Below are 25,330 nucleotides of genomic sequence, written 5' to 3' on the forward strand. Positions count from 1 at the left end.
TCATGGAAGCAAAGTACCCAGCTAAATAATTGCTTTCCCAGACTCCCTTGAAGCTAGGGGTGGCCCTTATGAGCCAGTTTTGTCTAATGACATGTAGATAGAAACCTACTAGGGAGGGGCATCGTGTGAGCTATCTCTGTTTTAATAGGAAGATACAGATGTGGTTGGTTCCACTCTTCTCTCTGATTATCAACATAATCTGGAGCTGTGAGAGCCGCCTTCCAACCATGAGAAAAAGACCAAGAAGATTTCAGATATGTTGACCCAGATGCCAGTAAGCCACCAGCAATTGTCTCTCATTGGACTTCTTCTTTTTATTTTTTTAAAAGATTTTATTTATTTATTTGAGAGAGAAACACAAGCAGTGGGGAGGGGCAGAGGGAGAAGGGGAAGAAGGCTCCCCACTGAGCAGGGAGCCCCACGCAGAGCTCGATCCCGGGACTCCTGGATCATGACCTGAGCTGCAGGCAGATGCTTAATCGGCTGAGCCACCCAGGTGCCCCTCACTGGACTTCTTACGAGAGCTAATCAAGTCCCTAGTTATTCATTTGAGCCACTTTATGAGACTTCTGTTACTCAGCCCCGCCTAAGGTTCAATACCATTCCACCCAAGACCGGGGAGAGAGAAGCAAACTGACCCTTTAAGATGGTCATACTCTTCACTTAGAACTCTTGCCATAAGCCAAATGATCAAAAGTTGGAAACCACTCTTACTGTACCTTCCTAGGAAGTATTTTTTCATTGATTGCTGAGTGGAATGGTTTTCTCATTCCATCTTCTCAGCCAGAAAGTACTTTTGTATGTTTGTTTTTTAGTGCATCAAATTCTTTAAGGCCTGGCTCAAATGCCTCCTCCATGACGGAACTTTCCCTGGTCCTCTCTGTTATCACTAATTGCTCCTTCTTTTGTGCTTCCATAATGCGTAACTGATACGCTGGCTGAGCACTCATTCTACCTGGTGAGACGGTTCATTGAGTGTGTGTTGCCTTCACCATAATGTAAGGACCAGGTCATGGGAGTCTTTGTTCTTTCCTAGACAAGGAGCATGAACTTTGATGTTTTGAATTCAATTTCAATTAGGCAGGAAAAGCTGTGGAATGAAGCAGAAACTTCTAGAGGGGAGAGGTCTGAGCTGGTCAGTAGCAGCTACACCACTGTTATAGCCTGATACATCTTTGTCCAGGAAAGTAAATTGTTAAGGCTATAGCTATGTGGTCTCCATGGTATAGTCCCCCTTCTTTCTAGGAGCTCTCTTGTAACCTTTCCAATTTATTTCTGTCAGTACAACTTCCCAGAACCCAAGTGTCCCAGGTCTCCTGTCTGGTTTACAAGCTTTGATAAGTCCTGTTTCCTACAACAAAAAGCCCAACATTTTACCATGACATCATCAGGCTTAGTCCGCCTCTTTATCTTTGTCTGTGGCTTGATAATTTTTAAAAATATTGATTTGTGTTTGTTCTCTCCATATTTAAAAAAAAATAAATAAATAAATTTATTTATTTGACAGAGAGAGAAAGGGAGGGAGAAAGAGAGAGGGAGGGAGAGCACGCAAGCACAAGCAGGTGGAGAGGGAAGCAGAGGGAGAGGGAGAAGCAGACTCCCCACTGAGCAGAGAGCCGACGACATGGGGCTCAATTCCAGGACCCTGAGATCATGACCTGAGCTTAACCAACTGAGCCACCAGGTGCCCCTGTTCTCCCCATATTTTTATCTCTCCTCAACTTCAAGCAGATAGCCAGACACTCTGCATATCTTTGATGTTTGTTTCCATAAAGTAAAAAGTACTATTTATGGTACATAGTTCTGTAAGTTTTGACAAATACACACAGTCATGTATCTACCGCCATAAGCCATCACAGCAAATTTTAGCACTTTGAAAATTGGCTTCCCTTGCACTACCCTTCTGTAGTCAATCTCTCCCTCAAGCCCTTACTCCTGGATCCCACTGTTCTCAGGCCCTACAGTGATGCCTTTCCCAGAATGTCATAAAAATGGAATCATTCCGTAGATAGTTTTGGGTTTGGCTTCTTTCACTTAGCAAGACGCAGCTAAGTTACATGATGGAAGGTTTTCAGTGGATCAAAAGCAGAGCTGCCTTAAATCAACAGCTATTCCTGCCCTTGATGAAGGCCTAATCCTAGTGGAGAGTGTGCTGGCTACCCTCCCAAGGAGAGGAAAGAGAAGAGTGCCTTGGAGGGACGCCAAGAGGAGAGGCAGATTTTGCCCCTGACTTAGAATAACTGTGAAACGTAAGGTCCTTTGAGGACCAGAATCATCCCTAGGGAGGTGGCAAACTCTCAGAGAGCACAGCTGGGTCATGCCCCAGGAAGGCAGGACCCTTGGCACAGGAGGCTACAGCCTCAGCAAAGATTCCTGGGCCCTCTCCATGGCATGAAAGTTGGGAGTTGACTTCCCTTCAATTGATCACACAAGCTGGAAAAATGAGGATAGAAGAGGTGATCTTAATGGACCAAGATTGAATAGTCTTGCCCATATACTTTTTTGAATTTTATTTATTTATTTGACAGAGAGAGAAAGAGAGAGCACACACAGCAGAAGGAGTGGGAGAGGGAGAAGCAGACTTCCCGCTGAGCAGGGAGCCCGATGCGGGGCTTGATCCCAGGACCCTGAGATCATGAACTGAGCAGAAGGCAGATGCTTAACCAACTGAGCCAACTAGGAGCTCCCACCTCTTTTTTTTTTTTTTAAAGACTTTATTTATTTGACAAAGAGAGAGTGGGAGAGACATATTTTCTTTCTTTTTTTTTTTTTTAAAGATTTTATTTATTTATATGACAGAGAGAGACACAGCGAGAGAGGGAACACAAGCAGGGGGAGTGGGAGAGGTAGAAGCAGGCTTCCCGCCGAGCAGGGAGCCCGATGTAGGGCTCGATCCCAGGATCCTGGGATCATGACCGGAGCCGAAGGCAGACGCTTAACGACTGAGCCACCCAGGCGCCCCGAGACATATTTTCTTGACACTATATGTGCTTTCTTGATTCTTAAGCAACCCAGTCATGATGGTGATAGAATTTCCTACCAGACTATTAGGGGCGCCTGGGTGGCTCAGTCGTTGAGCGTCTGCCTTCGGCTTGGGTCCTGATCCCAGGGTCCTGGGATCGAGCCCCGCATCGGGCTCCCTGCTCAGCGGGAAGCCTGCTTCTCCCTCTCCCACTCCCCCTGCTTGTGTTCCCTCTCTCATGCTCTCTCTCTCTCTGTCAAATAAATAAATAAAATCTTAAAAAAAAAAAAAAAAAAAAGAATTTCCTACCAGACTATTGTGGGAGTTGCAAGTCACATTGAGGGAATGAAAGTCATTTCATTGGCTGATATCTATTAAGTGCTTACTATTTGCCAGGCATTTTTCTAAGCACTTCACATGGATTAACTCATTTAATTCTCGCTGAACCCATTTGAGGCACATGCTATTAATTATCTCCCTGTTTTCAGATGACAAAACTGCAAAGAGAAAGGTTTCAGAGAGTGACTGTGGGAACCAGGATGGGAATTTAGGTACCTCTAGCTGCAGAGCACATCCTTAACTTCTTGCTCAATGTGTTATTTCTTCCATCATGAGCTTGGGAATGGAGTCATATTCTAAAAATCTCTTCCTCCAGGAAAAGACCACCAAGGAGTAGTGATGATTGGTTATAGCTGATTCTCTGCTGAGGGGTTGTCTAGGTGCTTCTGTTTGAACTGCCACCTGTCCACACCTGACAATCAGATTCTAGCTTGAAAACTGAAACCAAGCACCCCAGAGGATAGTTTCAGTGAATGATAGGTACTAGCCAATAGCAACTCACAATTAACTGACAATCATGCTAAGTGCTTTCACAGAGACAGTCCTTCCCTTTTATCTTCATGACAACCCTATGGTTGAGAAATATGAGGCGTAAGGAGGCTAGGTAATAACTTACCTGCTGTTACAAAGCTAATTACTAATAGAGCTGTGATAAGAAACTAGACAAACCAGTCCCCTGGCTTACATTTTTAACCTTCAAATAGAGATGTAGGGCCGGCAGCCATGTTGAAAGGTATGCAAGAAAGAACATCTCTAAGGGAAAATGTGAGTGAGCGGAGCAGAGTAAAAAGAGGTCACATGGCTTCTGAGGTGCAGGGGTAACACTTGCATTCTGGGAGCTTCCCTGACACAGATCTCAGAACATTTGACTAAATGTAGATACACAGCCTGAAGTGAGCTCGGCCTCTTTGAAGAGAAAATGCCACTCGGGAGGAAGTTCTTCATTTGTGAATGGTGATGGAGACATTCCAGTTCACTTACTTTGCTACATTAAATCCAAGCCACAGCAACCATAATGATCTTACTGCCCTTTGGCTTCAGTATTTTATAACAGGTATCGAACCCTGACTTGGTACTCAACCAGGGTTAGTCAACAAAGCTATGGAGAAAAGACAGGGCAACTTTAAAAAAAAAAAAAAGGAAGTTTCATTTTCACCTGTGTCCTTCGGTCATTGCAAATCGTTGAGACTTTAGCAAGAAAGAAAGTCTGAAGAAAGAATTTCAAGAGAAGATGTCCCATCTGTGCATGAGGCAAGGGAAAAATGTTGAACGGTGGCAATGTCTTTGTCTGTTTAACATTCCTTCACTCCCCTTCTGATACTAGAACAATTATTTGCTTTGGGTCAATGTACCAGGGCTGAGAATCACATGGTTCTCCCCACAGACCCCACATACAGAAAGGAATGTGACCCAGGGTGGCCAATCAGAGTGTCTGATTCCCCAGAAAGAGAGTTTGCTTTGAGAGCACGTTATCCAAGCAGGGCCCATCACCTCTCTCCCCACAGTGATGGCTATGGCTGTCTGGACAAGGGTGTTACTGTCTCTCCCTTCAGATACTGTCTGCTAAGGAGCTGCCCGAAGAAACCCTGTGCCCAGGATGAGATGTCAAAAGCACCAGAGTTGGCCCTATCTGGAATTTTCAATGATGTGAGTGAGCAAGTACCCTCCCTCTTTTTTAAAAAAAAATACTTTCCTCAACCCTGATTAATTTTGCTTTCTGTCACTGATAATTGGAAGCACCCTGAATAATGCATGCTTTTCCTGTTGGGTGGAGAAATCTCTGTCATGATTGTCCCTACCACTCCACATCATGAAAGCAAGGAGCACCGCTCTCTGGAGCCCACAAACAAGTCTGCCTTTTGCAAGAGATCATTATTCCTATATGACTCCACTTCAAATGCCTGCTCAATATGAAATGAAAATCCATAGGGCAACAGAAGCCAGTCGATTTTCACTATCAGACAAGAGTTGTGAAAGTGAGTGCGCTCAAGTGGCCGTCTGGGCTGAATTGGTCTAAGACAGCTTTGAGGACATTTAGTATCTCTCTCTCTCTCTCTCTCTCTCTCTCTCTGTTTAACAGTCCAGGGGCAAGCACATTTTGAGAGACTTTTATAGCTTTTTCCTCTATTCCTATAAACAGTGCCAATGTCACACAGGGAAAAACAACAACAACAAAAAACGGTGTCCATGAGGTCTGAATTATTCAGTCAGTGCCAGAGTATGTTCTTAAATGCTGAACCGATTATCTTTTGGGGGGGAGGGGAAAGCAAGTGTCATAACCCAAATCTGTAGAGCTTTATAGCTTGGTTTGGGTATTTCCTAAGTGTATCTTGTGCTGCTTTCTCAATCCAAGTGACAGTTAATCAATACTAATCTGATGCCAGTTGATTCTTCCTTTTCCATAAACAGGATCAAGGTATACTACCTATGAATATATTTTATCCCAGGCTGTAAATCCATATGTTTTAGTGTAAATGCATTAGCATCTCTTTTTAAATGGAATGCACTGTGTATACAAGAAAATGAAGATGAATTACCAAGTTGTCCTGAAAAATGCCTTTCTGCTCTATTATGAAAATGTTTCAGCTTTCAAGGCAGTAGTAAGTAGATCAGGCATTTCCCATTATTTTATACTGTGATCTATATCCCCGTCTCTGGGGCTACCTATTAAGTTAACACTCAGAATATTTTATGGACACACCGTCCTTCCTGGTCTGGGCAGGGGGATTTTTTACTTATTTTTTTCTCTGTTAGTTTATGCCTTCATTCCTCCTTTAAGTCAATATTTATTTAGTGCTTACTGTGGGTCAGGCGATGCCCTAGGGACCGGAGAGAAGATGCTAAACAATCATCTACAGACCTCCACCCCCACTTTGCCCCAATATTGGCTAATTTCTCCACAGCCAGCTGGGGCAGTACACACCTAGGGTCTGATACGCCTGTGCTGGACCACTTCAGTCTGTTCATATGCACAAGAGCTTAGTCAAAGCAACAATGACTTCATCTTTTAATGTCACTTTACAGTTGATGGAGATTCTCATACGTACTTTTAAATTCTAATACACACGTATATGAAGGGAGTGGAGTTGAGTATAAGTGACTCATTTAAGGTTGAGCATTTAACGAGGCCAGGACTACACCAAGTACTAGTACTGGATGAGCTAGGATAGTATCTACCTCCTAGTTTGTTGTTAAGGCCTTGCTGTTCATGACAGAACACAGGGAAAGCACTCTGCAAAGTGCCTGGAACACAGTAAGAGTGCAAGGAATGTTAATGGTGATGTTCCTGTTTAGCAACAGACATAAACCACTGTCTATCTGTCCATCCATGTGTTGTTCCGTCTACCCACCCATCCACCTATCCATCCTTCCTTTACTACGCACCAAGCGTTACAAAAGATATTGAAGATTCAGTGTTGAGGAAGTCCACGCCCTCAAACCTCTCACAATCCAGGCAAAGATTTTCAGTCTTTGGAAATCATATTTGGTATCAGATTTCACAGACAGAGTGATGAAAAAGTAACAGAACCATAGCCTAGACCAGAGACTAGTGAACTATAACCCTAGGGCTAAATCCCTTCCACAGTCTGGTTTTTTTTTTTTTTTTTTTTTGTATTTTTTTAAACAAAGTTTTGTTAGAACACAGTCAAGCAAAATTCATTACATGTTGTCTGTGGTGGTTTTCCCACTCTAACGGCAGAGCTGAGGAGTTGGGATGAAGAACCTGTGGTTCACAAATCTAAAGCATTTACCATCTGGCCCTTTAAGCAAAAAGAGCCCTGGCCTGGATTACTGTATCTTTGTATCCTTCTCTCAGCCATTCTACCTTAATATCCCTTGGAATTTAAGAAATAAAAGGTGATGGCTTGCCTTGTATGGGCCCATCAGCTTGTTTACATCTGATAAGCCCTAAATGCAGAGAAGTCCTTTATGATTTTGACACTACTGATTTCCCAGGGGAATCCTTTCTATTGCCCTCTATGGGTGGCTGGATAACCTTGTGAACATATTCTTCCAAAGCATGAACTCACTCTTCTGTGGTCCTACTGCTCTCCTCCTATTTATTGTTCTCCTTATGATGCAATCCTTGGCTCCCTTATGATCTTGTGCTTGGCCCAACTTTTTTCCCATTATGTGATTCACTGGGCAGAGAGCACCATTCTTGTGTTTCTTTGCTACAATTCTTTTTTCTTTTTTAAAACAGTATTACTTCGGCTTTTATTGCTCAAGTTTGTGCCGGTTGATATATTGAGGAATTAGAATTTTTCTTTTGTAAACATTATTTGCATGGGTATTTTAAATATTAACTACTGGCTTATAGGAAATGTTCAAGATTCCTTTTTTAAAAAAGATTTTATTTATTTATTTGACAGAGAGAGAGAGAGAGCAGGAGTGGGGGGGCGGGGAGAGGGAGAAGCAGGCTCCCTGCTGAGCAGGGAGGCCAATCTCATCCCAGGACCCTGGGATCACGACCTGAGCTGAAGGCAGAAGCATAACTGACTGAGCCACCCAGGCACCCTGAAATGTTCAAGATTCTAAGAAGAGCAATGATTTGGTAACATTACTCAGGCGCTTTCACTACATCATGCTATTTTATCACTGCAACAACACAAGTTAGATACTAATATTATCTTCATTTGCAGATGGGGAAACTGAGGTTTTGACAGAGATGATTAATTTTCTAAGTGATAAAAAATAGTTAATTTATTGAGAATTTAGTATATCTCAGGAACTGCAGTAAGCTGTATATGGATTCTATTACTTAATTCCTACAGCGACTATCTGGAAAAGCAGGATTGTGCACCCACTCCCATTGTGTACCAAAGGCTCGGTGGGGCTGCTGACTTGCTTATGATCCTGCCTCAAGTAAGCAGGGGCACCAGGACTTGATACTGAGATCTGATTGAGGTCTGGAAGGTGCATTTTGAGGACTCCCATGGAAAGCCTATTCTGTGATACATTCAAACACATCTACCTCCTCCCTCTTCTCCCCACTGAATCAAATGTGGGGCCTGCATGTAGCTCCCTTATTGAGTAAGCAGACTTCAAAACATTCTGGTTAATTCCTTTCTGTGGTTTGGTGATTGGAATGGTAGAACAGCTGAGAGAATGGCAGAAGGAAAAGACAAAAGCTGTCATGGTGATATCTTCTGCTTAATGGCAATCAGCTTTAAGCTCCCATGGATGCCTGATCCCAGTTACTATTTTTTTTTTTATGCTATCTCTTATTTTAAAAATAAACCCTAGTCCAAGTTCTCATCAGTAATGGAAGAATAATATTAAAACTCCTGTACATTAAGAAATATATCCTCTACCATCCTCATCTTGGATTTCCCACCAAACTTACTGTGTGATTCTAAACCTTTTAACTGTTCTGGGCTTAGTTTCTGCATCTATAAAGTGAGCATAACCCACTGCCCAGCCTATGGCTCAAGTTTATCATGAAGACCAGATGAGAGGTGAATGAGCTTTTCAACTTAGATGGCAAAGTGCGAATGCTAGTGACGGATGGTCCCAGATCAGAGAATCCCCCTCGATCAATAAAGACTCCTTTTTACTCTTTACAAACTGCCCCTTTTGTAAGAATGTCCTCTTAAAGTCAGATAGTAAACTATATATGATTAATTTAAGATTAAGAGCAAGACTTTTATCTAAGTCATTAAACTCTCTCTATACATATTTCTAAAGCTCCCCAAAGGTCCCACCCCAAGGTCCCATTTAGGGACACTGGATGCTAACAAATCAATAAGCCCAGTGTCATTTTTTCTGAATGTTCTTACTCAGGCAATGCAAAAACTCCTTCCAGATTTTCATGACAAATGGAAACAGCTCAAGGAGAAAGCTCACTAAATGGATGAAGCTGACATACCTCTAATCCATTAGAGCAAAGGACTTTCAGAGACCCAGGGACCCCACAGAAATCATCCTCCCACTGGGCAATTGATCATAACTTGAGGAATCATTTCAGGCTTGGGCCAAAGCAGCCTTAAAGGAGGAGAAGGAAATGCCACCAATTTCAACACATCTCAGAATTTTAAAGACACAGATCTAACTCTGAGATCACACCTGTATTACTAGGGTAGTTTATAGGGCATGCTTCTAACATATAACACACAACTCAGCATTTGCCATTTTGAATGCCTTGGATGACAGATGCAGCCTATCTTTTGTCCCAATAACAGGTTTTTATAACAGAGGAAACAACCCTGGTTCTCAGTGGAAAGGAATGTAGGGGAAGCATCAAAAACAAGCAATGTAATGAATGTGAAGGGTACATATTAGTGCTAAGCACATATTCGTGCTAAGTATGCAGGTGCTTAACAAAGTCAGCAGTTTCATAAATGCCTTTTAAGGTCTACTTTAACTACGAGATTACATAAATAAAGGAATGGATATCCATCCTCTATGACAGGCATAATTTATGCTGTTGTCAAGAAGAAAATGGAACTTCCTATTAGGGATGTCTTCTGTAGGCTGCTCAATCCCTGACTTCAGAGACAAAAGCAGGCCATCATGCTGCTCTGAATAGGAGGCAGAGATTCAAGCTCTACTTGGGTCATTTCTCTTTTCCCCATGCCCAAAAGCCATCTCCTGCAGCGCTCCCATCTTGAGTTCCCTGCTTCTGCCACTACTTTGGAGCCAAGCCCTAAGTTAGAGAGGCAGCAGGGTCACCCTGCACCACCGGCTAACATAGCACCCCCGCTGTATGTATGGTCTGACATCAGGCACTGTGGAGGGTGGAAGAATGTAACCTACAACCAGAACCAGGGCACAGAACCAGACACACATGAGTTTATTTACAGTGGGACTTCAGTGCTCTCTATACCTTCCCTCTGGTTCAAGGCTTCTCAAACTCTGTATTTGGGGCCAGGTAATTTTTTGTTGTGGGGAAGCTGTCTCGTGCACTATAGGATGTTGAGTAGTATACCTGCTCTCTACCCAGCAGATGCCAGTAGCAACCCCACCCACCCAAGTTTGTAACAATCAAAGATATCTCTAGACACTGTCATGTATCTCTGGGTTGGCGGGGTGCAAAATTGTCCATGTTGAGAAATACCATCGGGTCCTAGTGTATTGTGACACCCTCCCCCATCAGCTCCAGGCTAACTCCATCCCCAGAATTTAATGACAGAGCTCTGCATGAGACAGGCGGTCCATGATACTAAACATGAATGATATGCTATGAATGATATAATATGATATGATACAGACATATCTCAGAGTTTGGAATCATGTCTGATTCTTGTTACATTCTAGCTAAATCCCCAGTTTAACAGAGAGACTGCACATAGTAAGTGCTCACTAAGCATTAACGTTAAGACAGGGGACCTCACCTGGAGATGTCAAGGATTCACAGAGATAGAATTCAGTGGGTCTGTGAACTTTGAAAAGGCAGATTTTACATCATTATTTTCACTAATTTTCAACTGAAATATAGCACTTCCTTTGATTAGAATGTAGAAAATGATCTGTAGTAATTATTACTCTGGGACTCTCTCACCAACAGAAATCACAGATTATTTCCTATGATAGTGAAGTTATAGCACAAATCTCAAAACATCATTTATACTCATCAGTACTTTGAAACGATGGTAATTATTCTGCCTATAACTAGATCTTTTTAGATGTTTTAACAAATACCTAAATTATTATATCACAAAATCGTATTTTATATGTTGATAACTGTGTGTCATTGGCTTGCTTTGGTCATCTGGCAGAATGGGTTAAAAGTATAATTCTGAGAAGAGATCCAATGTTTTCAAAGGGACCTATGGCAGAAAAAAAGAAAAACTCAGAATGACCACCTAACATAACTATCAGGCAAATATTCAGAGATCATAATCAGTCTCTTAGAACTTTCTATACCATCCCTAGTGGTCCTTGGGGGAGGGCCATACTCACAGCAGAAGCCTGACCACCGCCAATGAGAGGTATGAGTTTGGGGTGAGAGAGAAATACACTCTCACTGGGTAACCTCAGATGGGCGGTTTTATTCCCACAGGCTTCCATCTCTTAATTTCTAAGGTGGTGACTTCTTTTCTTTCTCCCCCCCCCCCATCCTGAGTACCTTTAAGTGTGGTTTTGAGAATCAAATAAGATGGCAAAAAACAAAACAAAACAAAAACAAAAACAAAACCGAAACCAGGAAACCAAAACTGAAACCAGGAAAAACCCTGCACAAGTATTCCAATCTAACTAAATGCTACTATGCAGAAGGGGATTATACATTCAGTTCCCAAGGACTGCATTCGCTCTTGTGTGTCAGCTCACTTGTGATTTGTGGTAGCAAAGACATTCCCCCATGCTGCCTTCTCACACTTGTAATTGGTCTGTCTGAGGATCACAGAAGGAAAGAAGGCAGGAAGAAGATGGGAGAGAGAAAGAGGAAAGGGCTCATTTTAACAACCAGTCAATCCAACTCCCATACCGTAATTCATTTTTTATCCCCCAACTGTTCAAGTGACAGGACTAAGTTTTTGAACTAACGTTCAGTTGCCAGGCTGTACTAGGAGAGTACGAAAGGCTTTTGACATGGTTTCCTCCCAACAAGAAGGGCTTCCCCTGCTTCCCCTAACGTCACACACTGACATCCTGCAAGGGCTAAGTCAAAGCTCTACTTCTCAGGGAAGGCCTCTCCTTGGAACATGTACGGTCCCGATGTTCTGGGCCACTGTCAGGGTGCATATCCTTGCACACGAGTGTCTCTGGTACATTTCTCACATCTGATATACTAGCATAAGTTCCTGTTCCCAAAGGCAAGGAGTGACCACGCCTTCTAAATCTAAGGCCCTGGCACCCTTCCTTGACCCACCAGACATCTGTGATCTGAATCTGCTAAGGAGAGACAGATTTTCAGAGTCCTGGGAGGAAGAATTAGGCCAGAGGAACTTTCTCAGGCTCTCATGCAAGGATGCTCTCATTAAACACAGCTGAAGCACTAGAGCCTGAACACTTCCCAATAACCAGTCAGCTAGACAGATAGGAAGTTGAGAGGGAAAGTCATTTTCCTTGGCAGCTGAGATGCATTTAACAGCCAAGGAAGAAAAGCACATTACCTTCCTCCATAGCTCATAGGCACTCTGCATATTGATTTCATATCAGCTCTCTCCTTTGTTTGGTTAAATGCAATCTCTGCCACAAGCCTATGATACAATACAAGTACTTTAAATGTGTTTTGACCTCTGATCAGCTCCCATCAAGCAAGTTAGTGGGAAGAACAATGAACTGCGTTAAGAATTCATCGGCCATGCTTGCGCTCTGGCCAACTGGGATAATCCTGCCCTTCCTCATATACTCAGCCCGTTTCCTTTGGGCTGAGAGTAAAAATGGGCGAGGTGAGCTATCTGTGAGCATGGAAGGTCTTGGAGAGCAGGCTGCATAACTCTCTCTTTGGAATGTCTTTTTGAATTAAACCTCTAAGCAGAGACCTCACAGATGTGTCTGGTCCCATAAACAGTGGATTTGTCTGACCCACCCCCCCGAGCTCATCCTCCTCACACTGTCCTGTAAATCATGAATCGGATCCTGTCACTCCCCTCTTTGAAGCCCTTCAATGTCTTCCCATTACCCTTATGTCTAAGTACTTTAAAAGGATACACAGTGCCCACGTTAACAGTATGGTTTTATAACGGTATACATACACACATCTCCACGATGATCCATGCATATGTAATGTTTATCTATATATTTAACTAACTTCTATAATGTGTGTATGTTTACCATACATATATATGCCACGTGACCTACATAACAAATATATATACAGGTGAAAAATAAATATGAACATGTGTATTTTTGCTACATATATGTGATATATGTTAAAAGAGTAGGCTCTTTATACTAAAATACTGAATTGCACACTTTAAATGGCTGAATTGTAGGCTGAATTGTGAATTGCATCTCAACAAAGGTACAAAAAAACAAACCAAGTTTACTTGGCTCTAAAGTCTGATTATCTGGATTTGCATCTCACTTCAGCCACTGAACTTCTACACAACCTTGCGGAACTTGCTTCTGCATTGGTCTGTTTGTTAATATGTGAAATGAGCATAATAATAAAACTTATCTTAGAGAGCTGTCTTGAGAACTGAGTTACCACATGAAAAGAGATTCCAACAGTATCTGGTAGAGAGTAAGCATTTAATAAATGTTAACTATCATAATTATGGCCTGTCTCTTTTCATGGCTGGGCATGCTGTTCCTGGGCCTCCACTCCCCGGCTGAGCTGGAGTTGTAAAACTTCTCCTGAAAGGTCATGCTTCCCCAGGACTTTGTACATGTCCCTCCACACCTAGCCTTCTGACCCCATGTCTTGGACTAACTTCCATTTATCCTTCCAGTCTCAAATGCAACATCATTTTCTTTGGGCAGACTTCCCTCGCCGGCAAAATGAGGTTAATAACTCCTAATATTATGTTTCCATGACATCTTGTACTTCCCCAACGATAGGTCACATTCTTCTCACGTAAATGTTAACAACACCTGTCTTGCTTGCTTGGCTGTGGAATCCGGAAAGGCGGAGTCCCCATGGCCCTTTGGTCAGCAAAGCAGCTGGCCACGGTAAGCGCTCAATTTGTTGAATGCAACTGAATTTCTTTTTAAGTAAGAACTGCCTACACCATGGCTTAAATAATGCCAAGAACCTTCCTGCTGATGTTACTCCCTTTCTTTTTTTGGACCCATGAAAGTTCTTGCATCATAAATAACTCCCAATTGTCTAAGACACTTTTGTCTTTGCCTTAGAGAATCAAAATCCTATCAAATACTTCCATTAACCGTTCAGCCACATCCTGCTCAGTATACTGCCGAGAGGGGAACATCCTGGCAAGGCTCTAGCAGAACCCTGAGATGTCTCCTTAACTCAGGCTTTGGGGGAAGTGAGCAATTCTTGTTTATTCTATGCTGATAATAATCTTCCCCCAAAATAAAGCCAACACATCTGCTGGAAAAAAACAAGGGCAGCTCACCCCACTTCCTCTCTGGCTCTGCTGATCCTGCACTTTGGGAGGCTATAGGTCATTCCCCTGACTCTGCTAAGTCAACCTTCCCCCCTTACACTCTCCCTCAGTTTCTCCTCTAGGAAGTTCCCTGGGCCACCTCCGTTGGCTTGGCGCCCTGCCCCTGTTCTCCAGCATTACGGGGAAGTCCTCTTAGCACCTAGCGCAACCAAGTGCTAGCTTCTAGATTCTATTTAACTTCCTAAGAACCATTTCCAGTGCTATTTAATATTTCACTGCGTATGTGCTTTGACACCCCTACTAGCCTATAACCTATTTGAGATCAAGGGGATTTTATGCTGTGTCCTTACATCCCTGCATTGAGCTTTGCTTGGTGATTGTTGCACATATGGTGCTCAGTAGGAATGGGGAGAAGGAGTAATAGTAATAGGCACCGATAATAGTGGGCACTTATCATGGGCTTAGCCCTGTGCCAGGAACTTTTCATATATTCTATGCAGGTACTTGTACTACCCTCATTTTACATACGGGCAACCTGAGGCTTTCAGAATTTAGAAACTTGACCAAGGTTGTGCCATGAGAGCCAGGAGAGGTGTCCAGGCAGTCTGTCTCCAAACCCCATACCCATCTAACGAGGCTGCGATCCTACCGTCACAAAGGGTACACAGGCATTTGCTTCCTTTTTTTTTTTTTTTTTAAAGATTTTAGTTATTTATTTGTGAGAGAGAGAATGAGAGACAGCACATGAGAGGGGGGAGGGTCAGAGGGAGAAGCAGACTCCCCGCCGAGCAGGGAGCCTGATGCGGGACTCGATCCCGGGACTCCAGGATCGTGACCTGAGCCGAAGGCAGTCGCCCAACCAACTGAGCCACCCAGGCGCCCCCAGGCATTTGCTTCTATCCTGTGCCCTGAAGGGTTCTGAATAATTTCTCCTCTCTCTCTCCTGATTTCTTCTGTTTAGATTTACCCTTGCCACCTTACCCATCATTCCTAGGGAAGTCAGGGTACAAAAGGGGTTAAGAATAGAAGAGTAGTACATAGCAAAAGCATAGCGCAAGGTGGGAGGAAAAGCATAAGTTGCTGAGGGAAGTATTTTTAGCACTCTTTTCTCCCACTCAAATAAGCAGAATTAAATTCAAGTCCCTCCAATAAGGGAGAATGAAGTTAATTTCCTTCCCCAGTCTGCACACTGAGAGTTTCTTATTCACATTGTCGTCTCATTAAATTCCTGGTGTCACTGTGAAACACCAACATTCCCCTTGGTCTCTGCTGGGAAGAGAGCGGAAAAAAAAAATCAACTCAGGTGACTTTTGGTTGAGTCAGAATATTCTGCAAGAGTGAATATAATTAATGAGAAAGGCGACAATATACCTAGACTATATGGACAGCCTCTTGACATTGAAGATGTCCTGGCAGAACTTTATCCGCTCATTTGAAAATACTCTGTTCTTGGTATTAACCGCCAAGAAGAAAACTCTGATGATAAAAACAAACCAACAGATGCCCAAAAGCACATTAGCTGTAGCCCGACAGAGAATTTCAAGTCGTGTTGGTTTCAAAGACAAAAAAACCGAAACATACCTCCTCCCCCCTCAGTAAGTGCTGGAATTGGTTCTCTAGAAAGCAGCCAAATAGGGAACCTCATCAACCTTTAATCCAACTAGAAAGCTCACAAATGTCCCCAACTGCCTTTTCTCCTCCTCCCACCCGCTCCCCATATGCAAGTAAGGGAGACAGTGGCTCAGCGCCTGGGGAGGTGTGCTAAGGCAATGCTGCTGGGATAGCTGGTAACGTGTATACAGTACGATGGATCCATCACGCTGATATTAAATCACATCTCCCTCTTGCCAAAGGGAAAAATGTGTGGGGACCAGCAAATGCTTTTGCATCAGGAATCAACCCCACAAGCTTGGGGGATGAAGGCGCACCCTGAACCGTGGCGGCTTATGATGCCTGTGCACATGGGTGGAGGGGTGCATGAAATGAGGCAGTTGAATCACCTAGGCTTTCGGATGGGCTCTCCTTTTACTTTTTGGAGAATTTTGACAGTTGTACGTAGCATTTCAGAGGAGACCCCATTATTATTTCTCTGTTGTAGAATTGTGCTTTTTCTCATTAAGTAGCTCTGGTTTATTAAGGTTGGGGTTGTTCATCTGAGACTCTTTTATACTTGGCTTTCTTGCTGCATTATTTATGGGAAGTGTATCTTTATGACCGACTGTATTATTCCTGCATTCCTGTAAATAATAAACCAAGTTTGGAATGAGATGCCAGAGGAGAACTGTACAATAGGCAATTCTTTTTAAATAGTTGAATCTCTTGGAGATTATCTCTGATAATGATAACAAAGAGCAGAAAGAGGGCCCTGGCAGTTTCAGGCTCCTCTGACTTGTTATGCAAATGTTCCTATTAGACTGGGAGGCTCTCATCTCTCAAGGATCAATGTCATAATTACTCAGTTTTCACCACCACGTAAGAGGCACTGTGTTCCATTTTTACTATAATCCTTCTGCCTCTCTCCTGCTTCCTTCCATTCAATGATGAGATATGTCAGAAAGGAAGAGAAACAAAAAGATGGAGGGCAGAGAAGAAGGCAGAGAGGTTATTTAGAACCGTACACATGGCCTACGTGATTAGAGTCAAATAGCCAACCTCACCTGGCTGGTAGGTACGGTGGAACCAGTTGGTCACCTTCTAAAGCATTGAGTTCCTTCTCATGGAGAAAAGCAGAGTAGATATGAAAAAGCATCCAAACATGGGAACGTGGGATGGGGACCTCAATGTCTGAGGATGACTCTGGGAGGGCGGTCACAGCCTTGATAAAGGAGCCCTCGAGGTTCGTTCAGCGGAAGAAATGGGCGAGGGGTTGTTTGGGGGTGCTCAATTTGAGGAGCATCTCTGAGTTCTTACTCTGGGATGTCCTCCTAGGCCATCTCCTCTTTGGAGTCCTTGTGTTCAAACTGTATGGATGACTCTTTGACCCCCTGCTTGTGGACCATCTCTTGTGGGCTTTTTTTGCTGGCGTTTCCCACTGGACACCTAGCCTCTCCCTTAGGTGCTCAAGCAGCAAGACCCAGGGCATGTAAAACTGAACCATTTCTCTCCAATCCCCAACTTGCTTTGTTGCTCTGACACAGTTTTGTTAATGCACTACAAGGCACACAACACCAGAGCTGTCCCCGACTGCCCCTGTTGACCCTCCACATGCACTTAGTTGCCAAGTTTCATTAGTTCTACATCAAAATGCTCTTTCTCATTTGTCCTCTCTTCTCTTTCCATCCTGGTTTAGGCCCTTATGAATCCTCAACGAAAGCATAATAATATTCTCTTAACTTGGGTGAACATTCTCCCTCCCTCCTGTTCTCTATACAGTCAGATTGGTTATCAAACATTCCAATGTGCAAAATCTTTCCACCTATTTTTGCAACAAATATTACTGAGCAGTTGCTATGTAGCAGGCACTATTCTAGATTCTGAAAAACAAAAGTTTCTGCTATCATAAAGCTTATATTCTAACCAGGAGGAGAGAGTGAAAATAAACATTTTTCATGAAATGAACATTTTATCATCACCATGCATGTTGTGAGATCTGCCTTGAAGAGGAATAAGGCAGAGTAAAGACACAGACCAGGAATAGGCAAACTTTTTTTGTATAGTGCCAATTAATAAATATTTTAGGCTTCATGGGCCGTATGATCTGTCTCAACTACTCCACCCTGCTGTTGTAGTGTGAAAGCAACCATAGATAATACTTAAATGAGCACTGCTGTGTTCCAATAAACATTACAAAACTAGGCGGTGCGTTTAGCCTCACTGGTCCACAGGCCTACTTTGCCAACTCTTGGTACAGACAGTGAAATCAGGAATGTGCTATTTTTATAAAGCGGCCAAGGATGTGTGGTGAAGTGACATTTAAGCCATAAAGGGAAAGGTCCTTTATGCATAGATTGGAAAGAGCATTTACGTGGAGGGAAGAGTAAACATAAATGCTGGGAGGTGAGAGAATGCTTGGTGATGAAGCGAGGAGGCCCACATCTGTGGAGCTGAGTGAGCAAGGGATGAGAGCCTGTAAAGCATCTTCTGCTGTACCACAGTCAGGCACAGCTGTCAGGATTTTCCATGGTCATACCTTTGATTTAATGACTATTTGCTGCTTTTTGCCCAGCATCCATTCCCTCTCTTGGACACAGCACCCCAATTTCCCTTTGGACAATGGTTCCCTCTAGTTCATTCTTGATCATTTCCAACTTTAGCTCTAGCAGTGGGGATATGGTCCAGGACCAGCAAACGCCATCATTATGGTCACAACGACCATAGTCATAAACGACCATAGTTCAGGGATGGGCATATGGCCCACGCCAGTCTAGTAAGAGGAAAAACCCAGGCCTTTGTTGGATTTATATTCAGAAGGTAAGGACCCTTTCTGCTTTTGAAGACAAAATGCATGATTGTATAACGAAGCTCATAGGTGTTCAGAGAAAGGGAGAGACTGAATTGAGGTTACATTATTTGAGCCACTGAATCTAGCTTGACGCCAACTACTGATGGACTTTTCTATCACAGGGGGCAACTGGTCTCCCCACCTCCCAACCAAGTGAGTCCTGACTGATAAACATGTGTTGTTCCATTCATCAAGCAAGCACTCCCCCTATAGGTTCTGATGCGCCAATGTGTACTCAAGGTCTACTTCAAAGATTCCCAATTAAGCAGCTATCTAAACTCTCTCTAGCATACCACCCTACTGCAGCCGGCTTCTGTAATTCTAGTCACTTTGTTTCTGTCCTTCTAAGCAGTTTGTTTTCTGCATGCGTGTCTCGTCTCCCTGAAGGGACAGAGAGCTTCCTGAGTAGGAACAGGGACACACATCTGTGTATCTCCATGATGCCAGCTGTGGTGTTTTAGAGATTCAGGTTTATAAGTACATATATGTATATATGACACACACACATCCATTTAATGAATGACCACCACTAAGAACACCCCACTCCTTTCATCATAATTATCAGTTGCCAGGTTGCAATAGAAAGTTTCATCAAAAACTAATTCAAAAGGCTAAATGTATCATGTCTTCCCCAAAAAATTAGCATCAGACCACATTTGAATTTCTATAAATCTTCTGCTAATTTAAATGGCTTTAGAATTAATTAAAAATGTTTTTCAATCGATAATAATGTAACTCAGATAATTAGCATCAAGTAGCATCTAGAGGACATATTTAAAAAACTAATCTAGAGTATAAATAGACCTAATTAACAATTAGAATAACACTTTATAATTACACTTTGTTTATAAATGCTAGAATGTCCGATTCATTGTTCAACGAAATTGGTCATTAATGAAAATCAGTTATTTTTCCCTGATGTCTCCATGAAGATGTCTCTAGGATGCACTGGCTTTTATGTTGCCTATTTTCTTGGTGATTTTTTAAAGACCCCTCCTGTCCCATATTTGACAACTTTGTTCTGCAATTAAGCTGAACAATATCATGCCTTATCTTGCACACTAACTTAGACCTTTTTGGTAATTAAACAGATGGGCCTGACTACAAACCTGAATTCTCTTATGTCTGACCTAAAGAGATAACTTTGCAGTACGGAAATCCCAAGGGTGGCAAAGACACCAGGATCATAAAAAGAGAGACAGGGCCTGGTACTTGCAGGGAAGCAAAGAGACTAGAGGACCTGGGCGCCAGGAGACTAGGAGAATGACAGCCCCTATCAGCAGAGTTAGGAGGTGGGCTCTGGAGAGGCAGGGAGTTTGCTGGAGGACACCTGGGCTCAGCTGCACAAGGAGAAGTGCTGGAATGACCTCTATTCAGAAAAGTGCAGGCTATTTGCTGGGAATTTAGAATTCGAAGTGAGAAGGCAGTTCAGAGCAAATACTGACTTAGGGTCATCTGAAAAGAAGCAAATGTTGAAGCCGTATGTAAGAGTGGGATTTCCCACAGAAATGTGAGCAAGACAAACAAGGACTGAGCCTGGAGGGAGTCTACACCCGATGCAAAGGGTGAGTCTAGGTTACTTATGAGGTGAAAGAAGGGAGGGAAGCAGAGGAAAAGTCAGAGATCTGGGAGGACTGCAGGAACAGTGGAGTATCTAGAAGCCAGGAACAGCTGGAAAACAGGTGCCTGGTTCTCCTTCCCTCCCCTCGTGGTGCCAGTGTGCTATGGAGCTCGGGGAAGATTCCTAAGATAGAAGTCACGTGGGTAGTGGGAAGACTGCCTAGATTCAGATCGTGACTCCACCGGTTTCTCTCTGTGGAACTTTGGGCAAGTTTCACATCACTCTGTGCCTCAGTTTGTCCCTCTGTACATCAAGGTGATAAGCCAGGGCCCTCCTACCCAATGTCTTTATTCACGGCGATTAGTTTAGCATTTTGCACAGAGAAAACCCTTAACATGTGTTAGCTATATTTATACTGTGGCTTTTCTGGAGCAAAGTGATAAAAGCTGAGCCTGAGCTCAACTGAAAGCTACCAGTAAAGCTGGGACAAAGCTGGGAGGGTCTTAGGTCAGTGGCTCTCACGCGTGTGCATACATCAGAGTCACCTGGAAGGCTTGTTCAAGGACAGCTTGCTGAGCCCCTGAGTTTCTCCTTCAGTAGGTCTGGGTGGGGCTTGAGAATTTGCAAAACTAACGAGTAGACTAGAGCTGATGCTCCCCATTCAGGGACTCACACTTTCAGAACCAGTGTCTTAGTGAGTAGAGGAAGAGACCCTATAATTTTGGGAATTCAGCCCAGGCCTTCAACCCCTCCATCACGTAAATCCTTTTTGAGAACACACATGCTAGCAAGACCAGCTTCATGTGTACCTGGGTGAAGTGGGCGGTGTCATATTTCTTGGCAGTTAAAGGCTCTTCCTCTTCTGGCCCTTCCTATGTCCAGGAAATCCACTAGTCCAAACTTAACTGAAAAATGAATACTTCCACAGGTTCTCTGCCAATTTCTCTCAGAGTACCTTCTTAAGTGAACATACAGGGTTGGGTAAAATTTTAGAATGTGATGGGTGCCCTGAAGCCCAAGTGGACCAACAGAAACCATCCCCAACATGATGGTTAGCATCTACTGAGGGCTTCCTGTGTACCACCACTCTGCTATTTGCTCTCCATACACTGTGCCATCCAGTTCTCCCAACTACTGTGACAGCCAGGCATTCTTTTCTTTCCCTTTTTTTTTTTTTTTTAAGATTTTATTTATTTGAGAGAGAGAGTGTACACAAGCGGGGGAGACAGGCAAGAGGAGAGGGAGAAGAAGACTCCCTGCTGACAGGGTACCCCATGTGGGGCTTGATCCCGGAACCCAGGACCCCGGGATCATGACCTGAGCTGAAGGTAGATGCTTAACCCACTGAGCCATCCAGGCGCCCCAACAGCCAAGCATTCTTATACTATGTCACAGAGTAGAAGGATGCCTAGTAGGGTGAAGCGACATCCTAAGGCCCGGGCTGATGAATGACAGAAACCAGAATTATTGGCCAGTGTCAACTCTACAACCTGTGCTCTCAGCCACTCAGCTACGTGGCTCTTGCCTGTTCTCTTTTCCTCAGGAAAGATGTGCATATATGACAAATCAGCAATAATGGCCAGCCTATATTTATCCCCCCCATATCTCTTCCCAGATAAAAATTTCCAGAGAGTTGAACCTTCTTTATGAAGCATGGCTTCTAGTCCCTTTGTCATTCTATTCAGGGTCCTTTGAGTGTGCACGAGGAAGTCACCTTCCTGAAAACTGAATAGATGGGTGTGGTTATCCAGAGAAGAACGTAAACAACTGAGTTAAGCTACTATATTCTGGAGGCATTATCTTCAGGCTTATTCCTTATTACTTTCTACTGCTATTCCTACTCAACTATCAATAGAAATAACTGATTAATTAACATATGTTTCTTGTTATATTCATTCATTCTTCCACTCTCCATTTTGTTCCACCCTCTTTGTTTTATATGTGTGGAAACTAAGGCTTAGAGAGAAAAACAGACTTGGGTAGGGTCACTCAGATCCTCAAGGTGTGAGCAAGGATTCAAATCCAGCTACGTTAGACTCGACCATGAAATATGCATCCAGATTCAAACCTCCCAAGAGTTTGCTCAGTCTCATGACTCAAAAAGACAAACCTCTCATTAAGCTGAAAATGAAATTGCCTAAACTTCTCGTTCCACACCATATGGCTGAATCCCAGCTGACAGGAAGCTCATTTCTGCAACACACCAGGCTCATTTCACTGAGTAGGTTGATGCGAGATTTGTGGGGTGGTCATTTCCTAATCTTTCTAGCACTGATAGCAGCAGTGGTATTCATTATGATGCTTCCTTTCTACATTTTAACATAAAAAAGCAAATGTTCCTAATGATGGAGACAGATTTTGTCCTGAATTGTTCTCTAAGTAAAATATCACAAGCAGACACAATGACAACAACAACAAAAATATCCACCTGCCTTCAAGTGACCAAAAACTACAATAATCTTCCAGTCCTTAGTCTATTGAACAGTGGGGATGGGGGGGGGGAGGGAGAGAGTTCTTAAATGATACCATCCTGGAGTTTTTTACACAAAGATTAAGCTGAAGTATTTGGATATCTAAAATGATCTTGAATCTTTCCAAAGATTCAGATTTTAACGAAGCGAGGTGACTCACGAAGTGTGGATAACTAACGAGAAGTGCTCAGATCATTTGTACAGAATGATCTGAGCATGAGATACCATCACGTTTTCCCCTGGGCAATTATTCTACAGCCAGTATAGCAAAGTATTCTGGAACAAAAGGAGAGCCTGAAGTTTTTGCGTTTGTTTCCCCCACTGCCCCCCAAAACCTAGAACTAATATGGAAAGTGCCATTTCTACACATAATAGAGAAAGACATTAAGTGTTAAGGGTTGGCCATGGCCTGAGAATGTATTTATGTGCATTTAGATGCACTGAGGCTGGAGTTCATGGGTAAGGATTTGAACAGTCCTACCACTGGCCCTTGATCTTGGACAAGTTTCTTCACCTCTTCAAACCTTCGTTTACTCATCTGAACAATGGGACAAATTTGAGGAGGTAGCAAATTATAGTGCTCTAAAGTGAAACATGCCAAATTCAAAATACCTGGCTGATACAACATGAACTCATTTAACCCTAGGGACCACTTGAGATGGTAGATGTTCTTAGCTCAACCGAGCAGGAAAGAAAACTGGCTCAGTGAGGTCAGTACCTTGCCCAAAGTCACACAACTAATGGGTGACAGAGCAGGGATAAGTGACAGATTAGCTCCAGCACCAGGACCCCTAAACCACCATACTAGAGCATTTCAGCATACAGCCACAGAAGACTACTTTGTTGTGTGCTCAAATCCAAGGAGTCCATCAGTGGCACCATAGATATTCCTGCACATGTTTTCACAAATAAATTCTTGGGCCCTTCCACCAGAGCTTTTAATTCAGTGAGTCATGGTTGGAGCTGTGAACCTAAACTTTTCAGAAGTTCCCTAAGTGATTCTTCATTTACAACCAGGTTTAGGAATCTCTGAATCATGTATATAAGTCTTGACTGCTTCTACCAAGAGTGCCAGTCTGTGAGGATAGGATGTGCTCCGTTATACTTCTTGGCATGAATATGCATCCCTACCTGAAGCTCAGTGTTGACAGTCATGCCACAAAAACTCATTACTTGAGACATTTTCACGGGGTTGGGGGGGCAGGTTCTGAGGTAGGCTGTGGGGGAGTTCATCTACCTTGCTTAAGAGAATCCAGGTAATAGACCTAAATCTCTCTTCTAGGCACCATTTCATTTTTCCTCTAAAATGTATACATTGGCATCAAACCAATTAGATGATTAAAGTTTCCTTACCTAAAACTCTTAATCTCTCAGCTCCTACCACCACTTCATGGTTATCTGCAGAGAAGAGCAATTTTCCAGAAACTGTCTTTACTTCAAACTTTTTGCCATAAGCTTCTACAGCTTTTGGACCTAGAAGGGAGAGAGAAAGGGAGGGAGAGAGAGAGGTTAGTCTCATTGCATTCATTTACAAGGAGCTTTTCGCAGAACATACACATCTGACTTTGTATTGGACTTTAATGTAAGTGGATTGGTTTTCAGAAGCCAACCGTGAAAATCAGTCTTGTGACTCTGGCCATGTCTTGTCAATTACTTTTAATCATATGCTCTTGGGCTATGATTTTAAAGACCATCATGTGCCTTCTTCAGACTAATGCTTGTATGAGATTTCCCTTAGCTAGCCACCAAATTACTGTCAAATACTTGTAGACTTTGGCTTGAACATATCAAGGCACAGAAAGCTCACCATCTCTTGAAGTAATCAGTGTATCTTTGACCAGCTCTAACTGTTGGAAAGGGTGCCTTTAAATTCAGCTGAAGTCTGTCTCACTCTGTATCCTTAACCCAGTGGCTGCATGTGACACCAGACAAGTCTATTTCCCAGGTATATAGATCATTTCCTGGCAGAAAAGGGTATCATAAATTGCAATTAATTGCTAGAAAGTTGTTGAATCTTTTATGCTAGAATTTCATTCAATAAATTTTAGAGGGTTTATCATATGACAACAGATGCTATCCTTGAAGGGGGGCTATCGTGGTGGCATCTTCTGATGGAGACAGATGTAAGTTTAAACACCAATGAATCAGAAAATTGCAGAGTTTTGCGTAGCATGGAAAAAATAAAACAAGTTAATGTGTTAGAATTCCTTTTTAATACAACAACGACGACAACAACAGGAGACATTGCAGTTTCTCTGAACTAGAACTACCTGGATGCCTCAAATTCAGGTGGCTCTCAAAGTCTGCTCTGCAGAAATGCATCAGAATAAGCTGCGGGCGTAATCATCCCCACAGAACCTCACTCAGAGCAAAAGGAATTTATCTTTTGGGCTGGAAATTCATAAAGAAAAAAAGTTTTGAGGTTAGAGTCTAGAAATCTTATATTTTTCCAAAACTGCTCGGGGGATTCTGATGGAGCATTTTTGTTTCTAGTTATTTTTCAAGACAGTGTCACTTAACTACAGAAAGTGGTAATGAAAGGGCCCTCAATGCCTTCCAGGCAAAGACCAATGGGAACATACGTGTAGGTGAACAAGT

General features: G+C 42.9%; 1 protein-coding gene across 7 annotated transcripts in view; it reads right to left on the reverse strand.

The window, feature by feature from the left end:
* Positions 1–25,330, reverse strand: part of SGCD (sarcoglycan delta) — a 954,698-nt gene that overhangs the window by 121,240 nt on the left and 808,128 nt on the right. For all 7 annotated transcript variants that reach the window (XM_064596616.1, XM_064596615.1, XM_045902074.3 and 4 more), the window contains one exon: positions 24,086–24,205. In XM_064596616.1, the coding sequence (XP_064452686.1) occupies positions 24,086–24,205 (120 nt within the window). The remainder of the gene's footprint in view (positions 1–24,085; positions 24,206–25,330) is intronic.

Source organism: Mirounga angustirostris, unplaced genomic scaffold (assembly GCF_029215605.1).
Source record: "Mirounga angustirostris isolate CCGP_5_RB_7025 unplaced genomic scaffold, mMirAng1.0.hap1 SCAF_7, whole genome shotgun sequence".
Lineage (NCBI taxonomy): Eukaryota > Metazoa > Chordata > Mammalia > Carnivora > Phocidae > Mirounga > Mirounga angustirostris.